This window comes from Stegostoma tigrinum, chromosome 16, assembly GCF_030684315.1.
Source record: "Stegostoma tigrinum isolate sSteTig4 chromosome 16, sSteTig4.hap1, whole genome shotgun sequence".
Classification (NCBI taxonomy): domain Eukaryota; kingdom Metazoa; phylum Chordata; class Chondrichthyes; order Orectolobiformes; family Stegostomatidae; genus Stegostoma; species Stegostoma tigrinum.
Genome location: NC_081369.1, coordinates 56,369,922 through 56,391,430, shown reverse-complemented (window position 1 = coordinate 56,391,430; position 21,509 = coordinate 56,369,922). Strand labels below are relative to the sequence as shown.

The 21,509-nt window shown below is 41.3% G+C and overlaps 1 protein-coding gene across 2 annotated transcripts in view; it reads left to right on the top strand.

Moving 5' to 3' along the window:
• si:dkey-234i14.6 (uncharacterized) overlaps window positions 1-21,509 on the top strand; it is a 130,992-nt gene that overhangs the window by 86,840 nt on the left and 22,643 nt on the right. Inside the window, exon 3 of one of the 2 annotated variants that reach the window (XM_048546192.2) lies at window positions 13,756-13,977. The exons of the other annotated variant lie outside the window; for it this stretch is intronic. Within the exon in view, the coding sequence (XP_048402149.1) occupies window positions 13,756-13,977 (222 nt within the window). The remainder of the gene's footprint in view (window positions 1-13,755; window positions 13,978-21,509) is intronic. 2 annotated transcript variants of the gene reach the window in all.

The window sequence follows — 21,509 nt, the reverse complement described above, 5'->3', positions numbered from 1 at the left end:
TCCCTGCTAAAATGGGTCACGCAGTTATAACTTAAATACGTACAGTACATAGCGTCCTCTGCAGCTTCCAAAATATGCTCTTGTACTTCGTCCCGTGACGCACCTATGACTGGACATTACAAGTGGAACACCTAGAGAATGACATTACTATCCTTCGCTCATGGCTTTCTCAAAACAGACAGAAGGGAACCTTGCTATCTGTTTTCAGCACATCGGGCTGTATGGCTGCCCTGACAAAGTGGAGTGCTGTTCCTTTGATCTTCCATCACAGATGTCCAACTGCTGGTAGATCAAAGACCACAAGGGGATATTAACAAGCTCGAGATATCAACTCCTATTCTCAAGCTGTCTCGGAAATTAACCCTGTTCGCACACGGATGCTTCATCTTGCAATGTATTAAACCAGTCCACAATTGTTGTTGTGTTGTATTTTGTGGATTTTTTAAAATTTATTGCATTGCCATGATTTTTTAGGAGGCAAACCCAGTTGCTCTCTGAAATATATTCTGGCCTTGTCTCAATGTTAAGCTTCTGGGCTGTTGGCAATCATACACACCAGTAGCTGGGTGCAGTGTGGGGAGTTGGGATTGTGGTTTAACACATCTTCCAGAAAGAAGAAGCAGCAAAACTTGAAAGTGATGAAACTGGCTGAAATTTGTCTTGTGTACCTTAATGGAGCTTCATTTCAGACTTGCACTGTTCAACTTTTACTCAGCCTTTTCCTCTCTCACCTTCTTCTCTGAACCCTATTCTGAAAGTTTGAAAATTCAGCATGGAGAATTCGTAAAGCTGAGAGAGAAATCAAGTTGATTGATCTATAATTGTGCATGTTATTATAACATGAGCCAAAAGAAAGAAGCATTTTTACCTTAAAGACTTGGTATGAAATCCAGAGGTGCAAGATTGTCCTGTGATGGGAGCCTTAGGCAGTCTATGCTCTGGTGGGTGCCCACAGCAAAAAGTGCTTTGTGTTTGATATTAAGCTACTTGATTCAAAGACCACACCATGATTTGCGTAGAAAATGGAGACACAATTAGCCACTGGTGCTGCACCCAAATTATTAAGTCAATGAAACACTTTAAGAATACATTGTCACTGTTAGCATGTGGAAATTGCAGCAGTGAATTTTCATCTAACGAGATCCACATTCCTTGCACGTGGTATGGTGACTCTCAGACGAAACTCACCACCATTTATCTCGCTCATGAGAGAGCAGCTCTAAGATCCTCCAGGACTATTGTGAATTTACCTTTATTTTTTAAACCCTAATGAAGGGTAAGAACCTGTTCAGCTGATGTTTGTTCGTAGCCTATCTTCTACCACAGACTACTGAACAGCCAGTTCGAGTAGTATAGGACTGAGGATTTGTGGCAGCACTCTACCCCAAACAAAAGCCATTAATATCCAGGCATTTCATCACCATTATAATAACTCTTGCCTGCCTTGCTGGAGTCTAGATCAGCCTGTTAGACTCAAGAGTAGAAACCATATTGTTGGCTTTGGAGAGGATTTTCTTTCCTGTTTGACTTTAACTCTTGCCAGCACTAACACAGTAAGGAGGCAATGGTCTGGTGGCATTATCGTTAGACTATTAACGCAGAAACTCAGCCAATGATCTGGGTACATGTGACTCTAGACTGACAGCAATGTAGTTGACTCATAACTGCCCTCTGGGAAATTGGGGACGGGCAGTGAATGCTAGCCAGTGACGCCCTCGTCCTATGAATGAATAAGAAAAAAAACTTGACCGTATACTTTAATCAGCAGCCGAGGAAAACTGCACAAAACCCAGCATCAACAGAGTTAACATCTGGTCCAACTGATGCGTTACTAAGATATGACATGAAAGCTTAAGAGAAAGTTAGTTTTTGCTGGAAGGGCTCTAACATGCAAGCATACTTTCCAGTGCCTCTGATTGCGGACAGTTTTTAACTTGTTTAACTATGGTGAAGAAACCCGGTGGAGGTCTTTTTCTTGAAGAAAGGCACTTATGATTACGCTCATGAGCATTTTGTCTGGCAACTTGCCTGTTGGCAGCAGAGCCAGTTAAATTACAGAAAAATAAATGATAAATAAGAGTTGATTTTGATCCATGTTAATTTATTATGCTCTGGATTGTGAAAGAATGGCACTTTTGGCTTTAGTAACTGCTTGTTAGACTGTCAAAGAATGAGAAAGATATTTGATCGACAGCAGTGGGAGCAAAACAGTGAGAAATGTTTGAACATTTTTGCTGACGGAAGATAATGATCAACACACATGATCTGAGACTAACTCTATTTGTAATCTTGTTTCGAGCCAAAATTCTTGAACACCTAGGGTGCTGTTTACTCCTGTTTCTATCTTTTTTTCCACTTAGCTCCTTAAGTCTATTCTGATACTCAGTTAGATTTTGTATTTATCTGATTTGTGGGATGAGGATATTGTTGGCTGAGACAACTTTCATTGTCAATCCCATGTTACACTTGAACTTATTAGATTGCTAGGTCATTTCAGAGGACAGTTAAGAGTTAACTGCATTGTTGTGGGTCTGGTGTTGCATATAGACCAGACCAGACAAAGATGGTAAATTTCTTTCACTAAAAGACATTAATGAACTAGATGAATATTTATGATCATGGTTATACTATCCCCATTATATTATCTATTTTGTTTTCAATTTGCAGATTTTATTGAGTTCAGGTTTCAACAGGATAGCACAATTCAGAAACCCCAGATGGCAAGAGATGTCAAATGTTTCTTCAAAAAGGAGAAGGAATCATATGTAAGGTTTAGGAAACAAAAATCAAACAAGCCTTCATAAAATAAGCAAGAAAGACTCAAACAAGGAATTAGGAGGGCTAAAAGAGGCCATGAAATGTCCTTGGCAAGTAGGATTAAGGAAGATCGCAAGGTATTCTACTAGAAGCAAGAGGGCAGCTGAGGAAAGGTAGAGGACATTCAAGGACAAAGGAAGAAATTTTATGCATGGAGTCAAAGAAATTGGGTGCCATCCTTTTAATGAATACTGTGTATCAGTTTTCACCAAGGAACAGGTCATGGATGGTAAAATTAGGGACAGTGTGTTGATATTCTGCTGCATTTGGATGTTAGAAGGTGTTAGTGGTGGATGGCTGGATTCAATTCCCAGAACTTGATGGGATCTATCCCAGGATATGAAGGAAGGTAAGGGAGGACATTTCTGTGGCATTGACTGAGATTTTTGTATTCTCCTTAGCTACAGATGAGGTCCCATAAGTCTAGAGCATAGCCAGTGTTGTTCTTTTGTCTAAAAAGGACAGCAAGATAATTCAGGAAATTATAGACCAGTGACTACTTGCATCAGTGGTAGGGAAGTAATTGGAGAAGATTCTTATGGACAGGATTTACAAGCATTTGCCAAACAAGGGACTTCTTAGGGGTAGTTTTCGTGGTTTTGTGCAGATGCGGTCTGATTGAACAAATTTGATTAAGTTTCCTTTGAGGAAGTAAAGGAGATGATTTAGGGTAGGGCAGTGGTTATTGTCTATGTGGACTTTAATAAAGCATTTGACAAAGTAAATCATATGGGATTCATGGTGAATAGGTAAGTTGGATGCAAAATTGGCTTGGTCATAAATAATTTTTGAGACTAGCTAAGAGGAAAAAGGAAGCATACGTAAGGTCTAGGTGACTGAAGACAGACAAAGCTTTGGAAGAATATCAGGAATGTAGGGCAAATCTGAAATGAGGAATTAAGAGGGCTAAAAGGGGACATGAGATATCTTTAGCAAGCATAGTTAAGGAAAATCCCCAAGCCTTTTATTCATATATAAAGAGCAAGAGGGTAACTAGAGAAAGGATTGGCCCACTTAAGGACAAAGAAGGAAAGTTATGCGCTGAGTCAAAGAAATTGGTGACATTCTTAACGAGTACTTTGTATCGGTATTCACCAAGGAGAGGGACATGACGGATATTGAGGTTAGGGATAGATGTTTGAATACTCTAGGTCATGTCGCCATAAGGAGGGAGGAGGTTGGGTATCCTAAAAGGCATTAAGGTGGACAAGCCCCCAGGTCCGGATGGGATCTATCCCAGGTTATTGAGGGATGCGAGAGAGGAAATAGCCAGGGCCTTAACAGATATCTTTGTAGCATCCTTAAACACGGGTGAGGTCCTGGAGGACTGCAGAGTTGTTAATGTTGTCCCCTTGTTTAAGAAAGGTTGCAGGGATAATCCAGGTAATTATCAACCAGTGAGCCCGATGCCAGTGGTAGGGAAGCTGCTGGAGAAGACACTGAGGGATAGGATCTATTCCCGTTTGGAAGAAAATGGGCTTCTCAGTGGTAGACAACATGGTTTTGTGCAAGGAAGGTCATGTCTTGCCAACTTAGTAGAATTCTGAGGACGTGACAAAGTTGATAGATGAGGGAAGGGTTGCAGATGCCATATACCTGGACTTCAGTAAGGCATTTGATAAGTTTCCCCATGGGAGGCTGATGGAGAAAGTGAAGTTGCATGGGGTCCAGGGTGTGTTAGCTAGATGGATTAAAAAAAAACTAGCTAGGCAATAGGAGACAAAGTAGTAGTAGAAGGGGGTTTCTGAAATTGAAGACCTGTGACCAGTGGTGTTCCACAGGGATCTGTGCTGGGACAACTGTTGTTTGCGATATACGTAAATAATTTGGAGGAAGGTATAGGTGGTCTGATCAGCAAGTTTGCAGATGACATGAAGATTGGTGGAGTAGCAGACAGTGACTGTCAGAGATTACAGAAAAATATAGATTGGAGAGTTGGGCAGATAAATGGCAGATGGAATTCAATCTGGGCAAATGCGTTTTGAAGATCGAATTCAAGAGCGAACTATACAGTAAATGGAAAAGTCCTGGGGAAAATTAATGTACAGAGAGATCTGGGTGTTCAGGCCCATTGTTCTCTGAAGGTGGCAACGCAGGTCAATAGGGTGGTCAAGAAGGCATACGGCATGCTTTCCTTCATCAGACAGGGTATTGAGTACAAGAGTTGGCAGGCCCTGTTACACTTGTATAAGACTTTGGTTCAGCCACATTTAGAGTACTGCGTACAGTTCTGGCCACCACATTACCAAAAGGATGTGGATGCTTTGGAGATGATGCAGAGGAGGTTCACCAGGATGTTGCCTGGTATGGAGGGTGCTAGCTGTGAAGAAAGGTTGAGTAGATTAGGATTATTTTCATTAGAAAGACAGAGATTGAGGGGGGACCTGATTTGAGGTCTGCAGAATAATGAGGGGTATAGACAAGGTGGATAGCAAGAAGCTTTTTCCCAGCGTGGGGAACTCCATTACTAGGGGTCATGAGTTCAAAGTGAGAGGAGGAAAGTTTATGGGAGATATATATGGAAAGTTCTTTACCAGAGGGTGGTGGGTGCCTGGAATGCGTTGCCAGCAGAGGCGGTAGATGCAGACACAATAGTGTCTTTTAAGATGTATCTGGATAGGTACATGAATGGGCAGGGAACAAAGAGATATAGACCCTTAGAAAATAGATGACAGGTTTAGGCAGAGGATCTCGATCAGTGCAGGCTTGGATGGCCGAAGGGCCTGTTCCTGTGCTGTAATTTTCTTCGTTCTTTGTTCTAATTATGGAGGGGTGTTTTCTCACCGGGGCTCTGTAATCAATGGTGTTCTGCAAGGATCAGAGCTGAGACCTCTGTTTGTAGTGATATATAAATGATGTTGATAGCCTGATTAATAAGTTTGCAGACAACACAAAAATTGGAGTTGTGGATAGTGAAGAAGATTGTCAAAGGATTCAACAGTGTATAGATGAATTGGAAAGTTGGTGGAGAAGTGGCAGATGGAATTTAATCCAGACAAATGTGGGGTGACATGTTTTTGGAAGGTCAAATGCAAGCGGGAAGTACACAGTAAATGGCAGGATCGTTAGGAGCATTGATAGAGATATCTTGGGGTACAAGTCCATAATTCCCTGAAAATAGTCACCCAAGAAGATAAGGTAGTGAAGAAGGCGTACGAGATGCTTGCCTTCATCACTTGTGGCAGTGAGTATTAAAGTTGTGAAGTCATGTTGCAGCTGTGTAAAACTTCGTTTAGGCAATGGTTGGAATATTATGTGCAGTTTGGTCACTATGCTTTAGGAAGGATGAGGAGGCTTTAAAGAGGGTGCAAAAGAGGTTACCAGGATGTTGTCTGGTTTGAAGTGTTTAGGCTGTAAGAAGAATTTGGACAAACTTGATTTTGCTAGTATGATGGAGGCTGAGGGATAACCTGATAGAAGTATATAAAATTACGAGCGGTATGGATAGGGTGGACAGTTGAAGTTTTTCTCCTCGTGTGGAAATGTGAAAAACCAAGGGGCATAGGCGTAAAGTGTGGGGTTGGGGGGACGGGTGTTGGGTGTGAGTGGAGTTTAAAGGAAATGTGCAAGGAATGTTTGTTTTCAATGTTACAGGTGGTGGAATCAGTGATGATAACCAAGTTTAAGAGACATTTGAGCAGGCAGAGAATAGAGGGATATGGACCATGTGCAGGAAGATCGGAATTAGTTTAGAATGGCATCATGGTTGGCATTGAGATGGTTGTCTGAAGGGCCTGTCACTGTGTTGTATTGTTTTATGTTCTGTGTTCTATTTGCACAACTTTTTGTTGATTGGAGGAAAACATTGTGCTACGTGGGTGGCAGGGCAACGGAGAGCTGGGTATGGGGAGGTAGCAGGGGAGGATTGGATGGTAGAGTTGAATGGCCAGGCACGAATCCGATCCACCTTTGGTTTCAGCCATTGATAATGTAGGATGGATGTGCCAGGAAGTTGGCACTGATGGGTCCCTGTGGAACCTCCATCTGTCAAGATCCTAAGAGGCCACATGCTGTTGGAGATTATCAAATCCGAAGGGACAATTGCCATTGAACAATGGATCTAACTACCATTGTGAGTTAACTGCACCAGCCTCTGCTATCAGATAAGGAAATGGTGTTTACTCATGATCAGAGTCTGGGAGAAAGTAGCATTGAAAGAAGTTAGTGGAAGATCATGTTTCCATGCCTGTACAATATTATAATGAAGTTAATGTGTCAATGTATGAACTAATAGACTTATTTGATGTAAATATTTGTGCTGTTTTTTTCTGCATACCCGGCTGCTAGCTGATAAACAGGCAGGAAGCGCCAAAGCTGAAACTTTGACTTTGGTCAAACAACACCAGCATATGCATTGATTATTTCCCCAGGTTATTGTAGGCCCACTTTAATGTTGTTAAGTATTCCATTTTGATTTTGGAACATGACGTATTTGTATCTCGGAATTCATCCGTCTTTTTTTTTCTTCCCTGCACCTGGAATTGAGCATCCTTTAAATGTAAGAGTGAGCCATGCAGATTGTGATTGAGAGCTGCATCTGAAGGGAGACCCCAAAGCGACCTGGTAACATTGGCTAACTCACTTTATACCCATCACAATAAATCATCACTTTGTAAAATCTGCACTTTTAATATTTTAAAAAAGCATACCTATCTAATTTTCCTATTGATGGCATTAAAATCTGACAGACAACCTTTACTGTCTTGCTGAGTTCATCAGTTCCTGTTGCTGGCCTCAACATGGTGTCACAAGAGTATATTTGATCAGGGATACTTGTAGAGGAAGATGCAAGTCTATTGGGCAAGGTACAGGAGAATGTAAGTGGTTTTGGATTGCTCTGGCACAATCAGAACGGCCAAGTGCCCTCTGTGCTGGGAAACAGCTGTAACATCTCTGAATACTTCTCAAAAGGATTAAAGTTCCAATTCATCCAGATTCATCAAGTATTTAACTGATATAGTGTTCTTTGCTTTTTGTTGCCATTCTTTCCACTCATCTACAGTTGTGGGGGGTGAAAACTGAGTCTCTCATGACATTTGAAGCCTGCCAATTTTGCTTTCATCCAAACTTGAGCAGCATCTTTCATTCTAGAAATATATACACACACAAATAAATCCTGCAAATATGCATTTCATACATCTATTTTTCCATGGTTGCTCCCTTTTTAGCTTAATTGAACTGTCTCCAAACCCTTGCCATGTTCCCCATGTGTTTGCTGTCTCTGTATCATTTGGCTGTCATTTGATGTTATTTATATTTTGTTCTGTACATCTGCACTGTTTCACTCTCTTCTGCACCTCAATCAATGCAGTGATGACCTTGGCATCCCATACATCCACGTGTGCGAAACAAGATAATACTTGTAAAAAGTGACATTATTTCTTGTTTCTGTTCTATAAATAGAGCTAGCAACAAATAGATCATACTTCTGGAACTTTGTGTAAATATTATGTTGCATGGAAATCTGTGTAAAGAGCCAAATGTAGGTATGACCTTGTCCTACTGCAGATATAATCTAGTCCGGTTTGTAACAATTTATGATTCTAAGCTCATGTGGCTCGGTGCTCCTAAGTACGCTACTTTGAGGCATGAGCGATGTTATGTTCCACTGGTTGGAAATCTACACAAGTCAATCCCATGCCAGCTTGTTACTCAAATCCATTCCAATCTTTCTGGTCTGTAGCCCAGGCACTTAGACCAGACTAGACGTTGGAGTAGAGATTCTAATTACTCAAATGATAAACCGACTCTATTGACTGAAACAGCACTTTTGTTTAGTCATGGAATGTAAGCATGACACAGTGGCCCCAAATGTGCTGATGAGCTGCTTTATTGAACCATTGTAGTCCTTGTGATGTACTCCCATAACAGTGACTTTGAAGGATAGTGTATGATTTGAAGTGGAAACTTCTTTACTGCTCATTTTCCCATGTGAATTCAGTTCTGAGGAAGGATCACCGGACCCAAAATGTTAACTCTTTCTTTTTTTTTGTTTTCCTTCGTGGATGCTATCAGACCTGCTGAACTTTTCTAGCAACATTGATTTTGTTCCTGATTTACAGCATCGGCGGTTCTTTTGGTTTGAATTCTGCCCTTTATCATTTTATGCAATAGAGTTTGCGGCTTTGACTTGAACGAATATGGAAGTAACTATTTTAGCCATTTACTGCCAGAGGTGACAGGATAACATAAAATACATTTTGGGCCTTGCTTGTGGCAGCCATAAGTGTTCCCTATTCCACTATCACCCTGCAATGAAAAGAAAACTTGCTGCTGCTTTTTTTCTTCCTTGACTCTAGCCCTCTACACCACTATCGTGCGGAGACGATATCATGAGCATGTCTTTTGAATGAAATATGTTAATTGAGGAAACAAAACATAGTAGATCAGCAATAATAAAATGTGAGGCTGGATGAACACAGCAGGCCCAGCAGCATCTCAGGAGCACAAAAGCTGACGTTTCGGGCCTAGACCCTTCATCAGAGAGGGAGATGGGGTGAGGGTTCTGGAATAAATAGGGAGAAAGGGGGAGGCAGACCAAAGATGGAGAAAAAAGAAGATAGGTGGAGAAGAGAGTATAGGTGGGGAGGTAGGGAGGGGATAGGTCAGTCCAGGGAAGACAGACAGGTCAAGGAGGAGGGATGAGGTTAGTAGGTAGGGGATGGAGGTGCGGCATGGGGTGGGAGGAAAGGATGGGTGAGAGGAAGAACAGGTTAGGGAGGCAGAGACAGGCTGGGCTGGTTTTGGGATGCAGTGGGTGGAGGGGACGAGCTGGGCTGGTTGTGTGGTGCAGTGGGGGGAGGGGAAGAACTGGGCTGGTTTTGGGATGCAGTGGGGGAAGGGGAGATTTTTGAAGTTTGTGAAGTCCACGTTGATACCTTTGGGCTGCAGGGTTCCCAAGCGGAATATGAGTTGCTGTTCCTGCAACCTTCGGGTGGCATCATTGTGGTACTGCAGGAGGCCCATGATGGACATGTCATCTGAAGAATGGGAGGGGGAGTTGAAATGGTTCACGACTGGGAGGTGCAGTTGTTTGTTGCGAGCCGAGCAGAGGTGTTCTGCAAAGCGGTCCCCAAGACTCCGCTTGGTTTCCCCAATGTAGAGGAAGCCACACCGGGTGCAATGGATACAATATACCACATTGGCAGATGTGCAGGTGAACATCTGCTTGATATGGAAGGTCATCTTGGGGCCTGGGATGGGGTTGAGTGTGGAGGTGTGGGGGCAAGCGTAGCACTTCCTGCGGTTGCAGGGGAAGGTGCTGGGTGTGGTGGGGTTGGAGGGCAGTGTGGAGCGGACAAGGGAGTCGCGGAGAGAGTGGTCTCTCCAGAAGGCAGACAAGGGTGGGGATGGAAAAATAGCTTGGGTGGTAGATTGAAGCCAGTTTTTTTCTCTTTGCATGTCAAAACCTGCTCCCGATCTACTGAAAGGGGAGAGAAAATAGCTGAAGCGTAGTTTTTCTGATCCATGAGTACATCTATGTGAAACTTCGAAGATGATTCAGTAACAGCATTTGATAATCATGCCTGTTGCAGCTGGAGTGAACATTTTGGGCAGTTAATGGGGATGTAATGACAATTCGTTTTAGAGAGTCAGTTGATATGTTGCTGAGTAAATGTTTGAATTACCGGCCCAGACTCCCAAATTTGTGCATATTATGACAATTCATTTGATTTGCAGTAATTTACTTGAGGAAGTTCATTACATTGCTAGCCAGACATTCCTAGAAAACATCCAATTCACATCAAAAGATAAATGTTATAAGTGATATAGCAATTATTATTGAGGAAGGAAAATAAAATGTGGCTCACAATAGCAGATGGTGTTCCAATCCCGTCAATGACAGGCATTTTAGTATAAAACTAAAATAAAACTGCATCAATGATTTAATATATGGAATTGAGTTTTAGTGATCACTGGAGTGGGAGTAGGCCATTCATTCCCTTGACCCTGCTCCATAAAGAAATCCCAAGTGGATGCTAAATGGGCCAATTCCTGTGAAGATTTTGCAGTTTTCTTCTGAGAAAGCAAAAAATTTGGCTGTGTAGCAAAATATTTGGGCCTTGGTGAAGTTGAGCTCAGAGTTGAGTTTGCACAAATTTGCGTCATGAACCAAAGTGCTGGTTTCCTGCTATCATCCTGCCTTCCTATCAATTTTCTCCTGGGCAGGATGGGATAGGTGTGGGGCACAGCCGGGCTACCAGGCTACAATTTGTAGATAATTAATTCAGTTTGTCTAGAGCCTATTCTCAGAGGTCAATTCAAATTTCCAGTGTCCAGGTTCTCTGAGCAACAAGGAACAATGTGCAATGAAAGGAATGTGACCGTCATTGACTCAGTGGACACTGTATTTTCAGTTTATTCACTGCCCTAGATGGGGAGCTGTCCCTATCATATCAATACCCTGCTAGCTACAATCAAATGGCCCAGTGGGATGTATGGTACACCCTAGTCAATCATTGACAATCAAGGACCAAGCAACAAAGCAAGACTTCATTGGTGTTTCATAAAAATGCAGCAATGGAAAGGACTTACAAACCTAAGTACAGCTAATGCTCAGAACACCAAGCATGACTGATATTGCAAAACAACCAATTGTCTAACTGATCTGGGGACAAGACAGCCATCCTTAAACCAATGAATGAGCAGTTAGAGAACTGCCAAAATTGTGCACAGGCCAGAGAGTGCGAGTTAGAATTACAAGTACTTTAATACTAGCAGTGTTTTCTAGAATATACAACCAATTCAGATCATGTGTCATTATGGGTCATGGTGATACATTGTGAAGGTACAAAAGCCAACTTGCAACAATATTCAATGTACCATTCTCTCTGAGAGAATGGGCAAGAAGAATCAAACTATGACTATGTGGTGATGTCGAGGGGCAGCAACTGACAATAAGGCAACTAGATTGTCAAAGGCATGCAACACAAAGCAACATCAGATGCATATATGATCACCAGATCAGGATCAGTTGTCAAATCTCTGAAGCATTTCATTTGAGGTTTAAGGTCCTAATCTTGTAATCTTTGTTTTGTATCATTTTTAAATTGTTGACACATGCCTGTGTACAACCCTGTGTATATTTTGGGATAAGTTTCTGTCACGTTTATTTTTATCAAATTTGGTATCCCTTTAAAAGGCGGGCTCATCACTGCATTGTAGTGTGAGATTTAAAGGTATAAAAGTCTTTCATTCCACCTTACCTCTGTTCACCTGAAGCATGCCACTCTACTTGAAGCCTGCTCCTCTTTTATAATCCAACGTGCGTATGTGCCTGAGGAGAATGGAGGATATCCTATTAACAATCCAACTTCATGAGGCCATCTGCGATTCTCCATTCAGTGGCAAACTTACCCTGTGCCTATTAGTTTAAATTACTTCCAGGAAACACTACCCATACTTCACCCTAGCCTACCCCAATCATCAACCCTTCATTTAAAATTAAAGCAACAGTACACAAAGAAAATATTTAAGCTTGCATTAGACAATGGGTATAAATTAATAATTTTTTTTAAAAAAAATTCAAAATAACTGGTGTACACATGCAGCTACCGTCCTGAGCACAAGGAACTAGATCAGATTGAGATGTTTGGTCAGCACAGACAAGTTGGACCAAAGGGTCTCTTTCTGAGCTGCATGACTATAGCAATGACCTCACCAGCCATAATGCATTTCCATTGTATACATACAAAACTGGAATATTTGAATCAGGGAAGTTACTACCCTACTTAATGCATCTGAGATCACAATCCCAACTTCCAATTTAACAGTTGACTGTGTTCATTATGGGAACATGCACTGTTTCTCCCCCATATGCTAGCTCATGACTTTAAGCTAGAGATTGCATGTTCACTTTGAAGAAATTCACTACCTGTGATATTGTGTTTTTCTGTTTCCCAGATGCTTGAGTATTCCTGTGTTATCAGTTTTAAACTGTTGTGCCTCTTCTTTCAGCCTGTTTTGTTTCCTTTCCTCTGTCCACTTGCAGCTAGGTCTACCATACTGTCCTACCAGTGAAGATTGAAGACTCCAGGAGCAGTCCTTTCTCTCCAACTAGACATTGAGCAAACGCTGCCAATTAATCTTTTCCTCTTGACCTAACTGTCTCATACAACATAGCCAAATTAACTGACATCAAGTAAGCCTTGTCTATCTGGATGGAAAGGACTGTGTTTCCATTGACTCACTCAACTCAGCCATTTAGTTTCCCAGCATTTCCCTAACCACAGGCTGGTTGTCTCCCTAGATTGCTACCTAGATGACATTTCCTCACATATTTGCTTCCTCTTGCAATAAAGACTAATGTGGCATTTGACATACCAATTGCTTCTCATGCCAACATGTTAGGTGTCAATGCTTTATGAACAAGAATACCCTGATCTGTCTCTAGAACGATTGATTTGGATCCAGCCAAGAGAAAATGCAGAGGATGAAAGTCTGTATGATTATTCTCTGGAGGTTGCTTTCTGTGCCATCCTGTTGAGCCAATGCCTTCAAAATCATTAAGTTCCTGCACGCACATCTCCCTCTTGACAATATCAAGCAGAAATATTAATAACCTTACCGTCCCTTAATCTGCCTCAACAGATATAGATACAATCCAGATGCTTCTCCCATCTGTTTAGTAAGCAATCTTAAATGAACCCAGTTGCTGCAAATGTCATGTATGTTTAACTGTGGTCATCTGGTTTACTGCAGACTTTATCTGACAAATACAAGAAAATCATTTAATTTCACAAATGTCTGTGAGACAAAATGTAATTGTGTAGACTTGGAGGAAGCCAAAAGGTAGCAACAAATCTATTTACCTTTTTATCTGTTCTAAACACTGAAAACTTTGACAAAATTTGGCCACTTTGGTATAAAAATGCTACAAGCAACTTCCGTGGGTTAATGACAGTTCTAACATTTTATTATCTTTCTGCTTCTATGCAGGTCCCCACTCCAGAGATCCGTGCTCACAGTTTGTACTTTGACCTATCTGCTTATGGGGTGGAGTTCTCCTCCAACAACAAGGAAGGCTCAGAGTCCTCCACTTTGAGGCCAGGCTCTCACCTAAAGATCTATGGCACTTTCCGCAACCGCTATATGGCTCTTGCTTGCCCAATGTCGGACTCTAAAGTAGTTAAATTTCTCCGTCACACACCTAACTCATCGGTGAGTGGAATGTGTTAAGAAGCTTCTTTAAAATTTTAGCCAGTACCTGACATTGTGCTTGTTTGCCACCTTTTTACTTTGTGTTCTCCTGGAGTATTTCAAGTCGTCTCACTGCTTTACTATCTCTCATGTCACGTTATCAAATTTTTAAATTGCCCAGCTCTGAAACTTACTTTGCACTTAAGCGTATGGCACCAGCCCCTGATTTTAAACCTTCTCCAAATTGGCCAGTATTTGTCTACTGTACATCTTCATTGTATTTTCTTAAAATCTTTAATTGGATGTGGGTGTATTATTGCCCTCGGATTGAATGGCAGCAAGACCATTTCAGAGGCAGTGAAGAGCCAACCATGCCTCAGTGGGCTTGGAGTCACTGTATAAGCCAAACTAAGTATGGATGACAAATTTCCCTGCCTAAAGGTCACTAGTGCAGATATTTCCCCACCAACCTGGTCAGAGTTGTTATTGCACATATGTGGCTTGAAGCCAGGCCTTCCACCTTAGAGGTGCTACATCACAAGGGCCAGGACATTAGTGAATTTCACGACAATCAGCTAAAGTTTCATTGTCACTGTTGCTACGAATAATTTTCAGTTCCAGATTTTATTGATTGATTAGGATTGTTTTTAAATTTAACCAGTGGCATAAGCCTAGGCCTTTGGATTGCTAGCCTAGTAACGTTGCCATCAAATTTTTTCTCCAAATTTCTGACAAACAACTGTCTCCATTATATAGAGACAGCAGGAACTGCCGATGCTGGAGAATCCGAGATAACCAGGTGTAGAGCTGGATGAACACAGCAGGCCAAGCAGCATCAGAGGAGCAGGAAAGCTGACGTCTCAGGTCTGGACCCTTTCCTGCTCCTCTGATGCTGCTTGGCCTGCTGTGTTCATCCAGCTCTACACCTTTTGTTATCTGTGTCTCCAGTATTTTGCTCTACTCTGAGAAATACTATACATTCAAAAGGTTGTCAAAATGGCTTCTGAAAGTCCATTTATATTCCTTAGAAATTATGAAGTTATAGAAAAGTTACAGCTTGGAAAAAGATCATTCAGTCCATTGCATCTTCACTGGCTGAATAAAACAGCTTTTTCATTCTAAAACAAAAACAGGAAATGCTGGAAAAGCTCAGCAGCATCTGTGAAGAGAAATCTGAGCCGATGTTTCAGGTCCGGTGAGCGATCCTCAGAACGCTGAGGCTTCGGAGGAAGGGTCACTGGACCCAAACTATCAGCCCTGATTTCTCTTCACAGATGCTGCCAAATCTGCTGAGTTTTTTTTCTAGAAATCCATTTTTGTTTCTGATCTTACATCATCCGCAGTTCTTTCTGTTTCTCCTTTCATTCTAATCACACTTTCCAGAACCTGATCTGTAGCTTTGCAAGTTATATCACTTTAGATATAGATCCAGGTTCCTCTTTTTTTTGAAAGGAGTTGAAAATTCCCACCTCAGACCACTATACTAGGCAGTAAATTCCAGACATCTGCCGCCCTCTGGGTGGAAAAAAATGATTCCTTATGTTGCCCCTAATCCTTCTACCCTAATTCACCTTAAATCTGTGCTTTCCAATAGTTTTCCCAGGAGATAATGTTCTGCTAAGGAAAATAAATCTTCCCTTCACACTATATCCAAGCGCGAGATGACAATAACAGCCTTTGTCACATCAAGGGCACATTTGACAAATGGCGGTCCAGGGAGCTCTGGGAAATCTGGAATCTGTAGGTATCAGGGGCACATCTCTGCTGTTTGGAGTCATACCTGACACATTGGAAGATGGTTGTGGTTATTGGATATCTGTCATCTCCACGCCAGGGCTTCTCTGGAGGAGTTCTTCAGGTAGTATTCTAGGCCCAACTGTCTTCAGGTGCTTCATCAATGACCTTCTCTCCTCCATAAGGTCAGAGGTGGGGATGTAAACCGATGATTACGCAATGTTCAGCGAGCTCCAGAGCTTACCTTGGAGCATCTGAGTGCAGGGTCGGAGTGGACTGAAGGCTGGACGGAAGCTCTGCACTGAGCTGCTACACTAATGTCTATTTGAAATTTCCTACTTTAATTTCAATCCTTTAATGATGTTTTATTTTTAACTTCTTTTCAATTCTGTTTATTGTTCTGCTGCATCCAAGATTGTACCCAAGTACTTGTCACCATAAGAAGGCAGATATTGTGAAAACTTTTCATTGTACTTGCTCAAAGAAGCACATGTGACAGTAAAAGGATATTCTATGTTCTATTCTATATTCAGAGCTATTTGTAACTCCTCAGATACTGAAGCAACCCTTGTTCAAATGCACACAAGATTTGGACAATATTCAGGCTTGAGCTGACAAGGGGCAAGTAACATTCGTGCCACAGAAATGCCAGGCAAAGACCATGTCCAATAAGAGATAAGGTAATTCCACCCCTTGACATTCCATGGTCTTACCATTGCTGAGTCCCCCACTGTCAACAACCTTGAGTACACCACTAACTAGAAATTCAACTGGACTTGCCAAACACATTAGTTACAAGAGCAGGTCTGAGGCTAGGAACACCAAGGTGAGTGACTCCCCAAAGCCTGTCCATTATCTACAAATCACAAGTCAGGATTGTGATGGAAAACTCCCCACTTGCCTGGATTCATGCAGCTCTAACAAACACCCAAGCTTGTCACCATGTAGGGCAAAGCAACCTGTGTGACTGCCACCAGATTCCCAAGCATCCGCTCCCTCCACCAACACTCAGTATCAACAGAGTGTACTACTTACAAGATACATTGCAGAAATTCACCAAAGATACTTAGACAGACAGCACCTTCCAAACCCCAAAACCACTTCTGTCTAGAAGGACAAGGGCAGCAGACATATGGAAGAGCACCTGCTAGTTCCCCTCCAAGTATTTTGCCACCCTGTCGTGGAGATACATTGCAGTTCTGTCACTAACGATGGATCAAAATCCTGGAATTCTCTCCCTAAGGCCATTTGGGTCAACCTACAACATGTGGACTGTAGCGGTTCAAGAAGGCAGATCACCACCACCTTCTCAAGGCCAACTTGGAATGGGCAATAAATGCTATCCCAGCCAAGGATGCCCATATCCCTTGAGAGAATTTGTTTTTTAGAAACCCTTATTTTGCGCACCTCAACTAAATCACCTCTCCACCTCCTCTGCTTTAATTTCTAGCCTGTTCCATTTTCCCTCAGTGGTAGTTTTCAAGCTCTTGCAGTATTCTAAAGATTCGCTACTCCCTTTTGTTCTTCCTGCAATGTGACCAGAACTGTGCACAAAACTGTAGCTGTGACCTAACCATAATCATAGCATTACGTCCGTGTTCTTGTATTCACTGATGCAAAACATTCCATGTGCATTCCTTACCATCTTACCTACCTTCCTCCCAACTTTAGATAGCCTGTTGATATGCACTCCAAGGTCTCTCACTTCCTTTATCCCTCTCAACATTTATTCTGTATAGCGTATCTTGCTTGTTTTGTTTGTCCCTTCCCAATACGTAACTTAGCGTTTCTTTACATTGAATTCAATCTGCTGCTTTTCCATTCACTCAACTATACCATTGATATCTTCCTGCAAACAACAGTTCCTGCCTTCGCACTTAACTCTCTAATTTTTGTCATCTTCCAACATTTCAATCATATTTCACACATTTTAATGTAAACCATGAATATCTACCATAAACAGCAAAGGCTAAACACTGAGCACTATTAAACACAACTGGAAACTGCATTCCACTTACAAAAACATCTGTCCACTAGTAACTTTATTTCTGTTTACTGCCACTGGGCCAACTGGCCACATTCCCCTTTATCCTAAGGGCTGTAACATTTCTGGCCAATCTGCCATGTTCGACCTTGCCAAATGTCTTACTAAAATCCATGTGGAACATATCAATGGCAGTACTGTCCTTGTTGATCTGGGGGGAAAAAAAATTCAATGTTAGTAAGGCACAACCTTTCCTTACCAAAACTCTGTTGACGATCCCTGATTAATCTGTAACTTTCCAAATAAAAGTTGTGATGCAAAGTGCTTATATTACGAGCTTTTGTTTTTGGAATTTTGGATTTTGAACAACTGGCAAATGTATTCTTTGTATAGCTTAAGCATTTCTACAGCTATGATTTTTTTTTCAAACGTAATGATTTTGGGAAACTTGCTGGACAGTAATGTAGTTTTTTATATATATTAGGAGACTCTACAAGAATGTAAGATAACTCTGTAGTCCATTAGGCTTTCAGATAGAAGATTCTGAATTTTTCTGGGGCTGAGGCTAAATACCCATACCTTGAAAACTTATAGGTTTCAGTTATGTACATTCAGAAATTTTGACAGAAGCTGGATTTGTAAAATAAGTACAGGTGAGAAAGCCATGTAGTTAAGAGATTATCTCTGTGTAAGGAGTTTAATTTAAATGTTCCAGACCAGGATTGTTTGGTTCAAACCATGAAAGGGTAATGTGAAGCTGAGAAAGTCTCAGCTCAGTTTTAAGAGGACATTAGGAAGAGGCTATCACATTCTCAAAGTTGGGCATTGAAGTCACACCAAACTGAACCTTGATGTGAAATAGAAGTGTATTCTCCCTGGTGTACTGTAGAGGACGGCTTTTGGAGTAGGTGGGATTTATCTTACGTGACTTTCAAATTCTTCAAAAATACTTTTTGATTTTATTATCATTTCTTTTGCAGAGCAAACTTCTTTTTCATTGTTAAAACCATATCTACAGCATTGCATGCTTGTTGTTCAATGAAAGACAACCTTGTAAAAACAAAACAAAAAAAATCCACCAAACCTGGGATTTGACTTGCCCAGTAACAACAACTGCTATCATTTCCTTGTTAATCCCAAGAAGTTACCCAGAAGCATTATCAAACAAAACCTGACACTGAGTCACATCAGGAAAGTTTGGGCAGATTTCACAACATGTCAGAATTTAACTATTATTTAAAGGACGGACTGGATATTTATAGAGGGAGTTTCTTACCTGAGCACCTGCGAATAATGCAGAGTTTAAAATTTGGCAATCTCAAAGCCAGAATTGGAGGACCATCAGATATTTCTGAGCTTTTCTGGGCTAGAGCTGATTAGAAATGTGGAGAATCTAAAAACAAGACATTCTTCATGTTGGATACTTTCACTGTCTGCATCTGAGATACAGAAGGCTCACAGACTGATTCCCGGGATGGCAAGACTGATAAATGAAGGCAGAATGTACCAACTGGGCTTGTATTCACTGGAATTTAGAAGAATGAGGTGGATGGCTTAGAAATATATAAAATCCTGAGGGGACTGGACAGGCTAGATGTGAGACAAATGTTCCCAGTGTTGGGGAAGCCCAGACCCAAGGGTTATAGCCTAAGAATAAGTGATAAACCATTCAGCGCTGAGATGAGGAAGAATTTCTTTATTCACTTGTGAACTTGAAGAATTCTCTACCATAGGAAGCTGGGGCTGGTTTGTTACGTATAGTGAAGTGGGAGCTAGACATAACCCTTGCAGCTAAAGGGATCAAGGGGTACAGAGAGAAAGTGGGAGTGGAATACTGAAATTACATGATCAGCAGTGATAATGTTGAATGGTGGTTCAAGCTCTAAGGCGAATGGCTTACACCTACACCTGTTTTCTATGTTCCTTCATTTCCAAAAATTTCTAACACTGATAAAGTGAGTGTTTCTTCATAGCTGTTAGAGTGGGATGCATAGTTACAGGATTGTAGATGGTCTTCCATTGCTATTACAAAATACAGATTAAATGTCAAATTATCATTTCACAAGCAATCACTGCCCTTGCCATGATGACCCAGATGATTCATCTCTTTAAAAAAAAGTATCTTTGCTGCAGTTATTTGTCCTGAACTTTCAGTACAAATAAGATGTTACGAGTACAGCACAGTCACTGCCTCATGGTAAAACATAATAAATAGGAGCAGATGTTGGCCATTCAGCCCCTCAAGTCTGCCTTGCCATTCAACAAGATCAAGACTGAAATAAAACCGCAAGTGCTGGAGAAACTCAGCTGGTCAGGCACCTCATTAGAGAGGAAAACTGTTAACATTGTTGAGTCCAGTGACAATTCAGAAGAAGGATCTGTTCTGATCTAGGGTCACTGGACTTGAAATGTCAACTTTTTTTTTCTCTATACAATTCCACCCTTTTGTGCTAGCTCCCCTCAACCCTTAACTCCCACAAGAGGAGAAATCAGCAGAAATTCTACTTGAGTTGTCATTGTTTAACTCGCAGAAAAATGCAAGCAGCAGTGGAAGTCTTCTTGAAATGGGGGGAACTTCCTTCACCCAGAGAGGGTAGTAAACTTGTAGAATTCAATACCACAAAAAGTGGTGATGACCAATCAGTTAAATGTTTTCAAGAAGGAGTTAGATATAGCTCTACGGGCTAAAGGGACTAAAGGCTATAGGTGAACTAACTCCACAGAGGCTGGTATCTACCAGGTCACCATTTATTGACACATGCACTGTACTTTTGACAATGGTCGAGCTTCCTCAGAGCCAGCTCTCAGTGAACAGAACCCCCAACACTCCTATTTCTGCCTGTCATCCAGGGCACCCTGATTGGGGCTGTTAACCTGGTCCAATCAGGGAACTCATTCTATGAGGTCCACCTGGCTGACCTTGTTACAAGTTCAATGGGTGGCACTGGAAAGTTGATTAAATTGCAACAGAAAAGTCTTTATATTAACCAATGTTCTGCCCAGTGTCAAGACGGCCACTATCCCATTTCAAAGTTCCAATCCACTGTTCTAACTCACTAACCAAAAAATTTCTAAAATATACTTGTGTCACCTCCAGGTTTGGTTTCTCTCCTTTAGAATCATAAGTAGAAAACACAGATAAAAGAAATAGAGAAACTAGGGTGGTGTTTCAAATTAATGGCCTCTCACCAGAAGTTTTAAGTTTCTTTAATATTGTCTGTCAATTTGATGATTAATACAAAATTTCACATTCTGAACCCTGTCTTGCACAACCTTCAGCTGCACTCCCGATTTACTTTCACCTTGTAGTGATTCAACTTCGAGGTCTTTGTCTTAAAATCACTTCACATTCTGCCTCCTCCATTACTTCCCATGGTACAAAATTGCAGCTTAAATGGTGTTCCTTCTCCAGCACCATTTATTGCCTGCGATTTCATCTCTTCTTCCACATCTGTTTCATCTTGGTAGATTTCTTTCCTGCTTTCAAAAAGTCTGTTTCTTTGATTATGCATCCTGTCTCTCTTCTAGAATGCTCCAGCATGCTTTAAGTGATGGGGTGCTATCAAATTAAGCAATTGTTATCTACACACCCCAAATATTTACAATGTTAAAACTATCCATCTTGCCCTTTTCTCCTTCTTAGAAGAAGGAAGCTAAATTACTGCTCTGGTTGTCATAGGCAGCTCAGTGTTTGATGTTACAGCACGCTTCTGTCAAGCTTTGAAGTGTTTTTGAATAATATTTAGCTCTTGAGGGCTGTTGCATGAATAGTGAGTGACTGACAGGAGTTAACACAATATCTGCTTTTAGTTTAATAAATATTGCAGCTGCAACT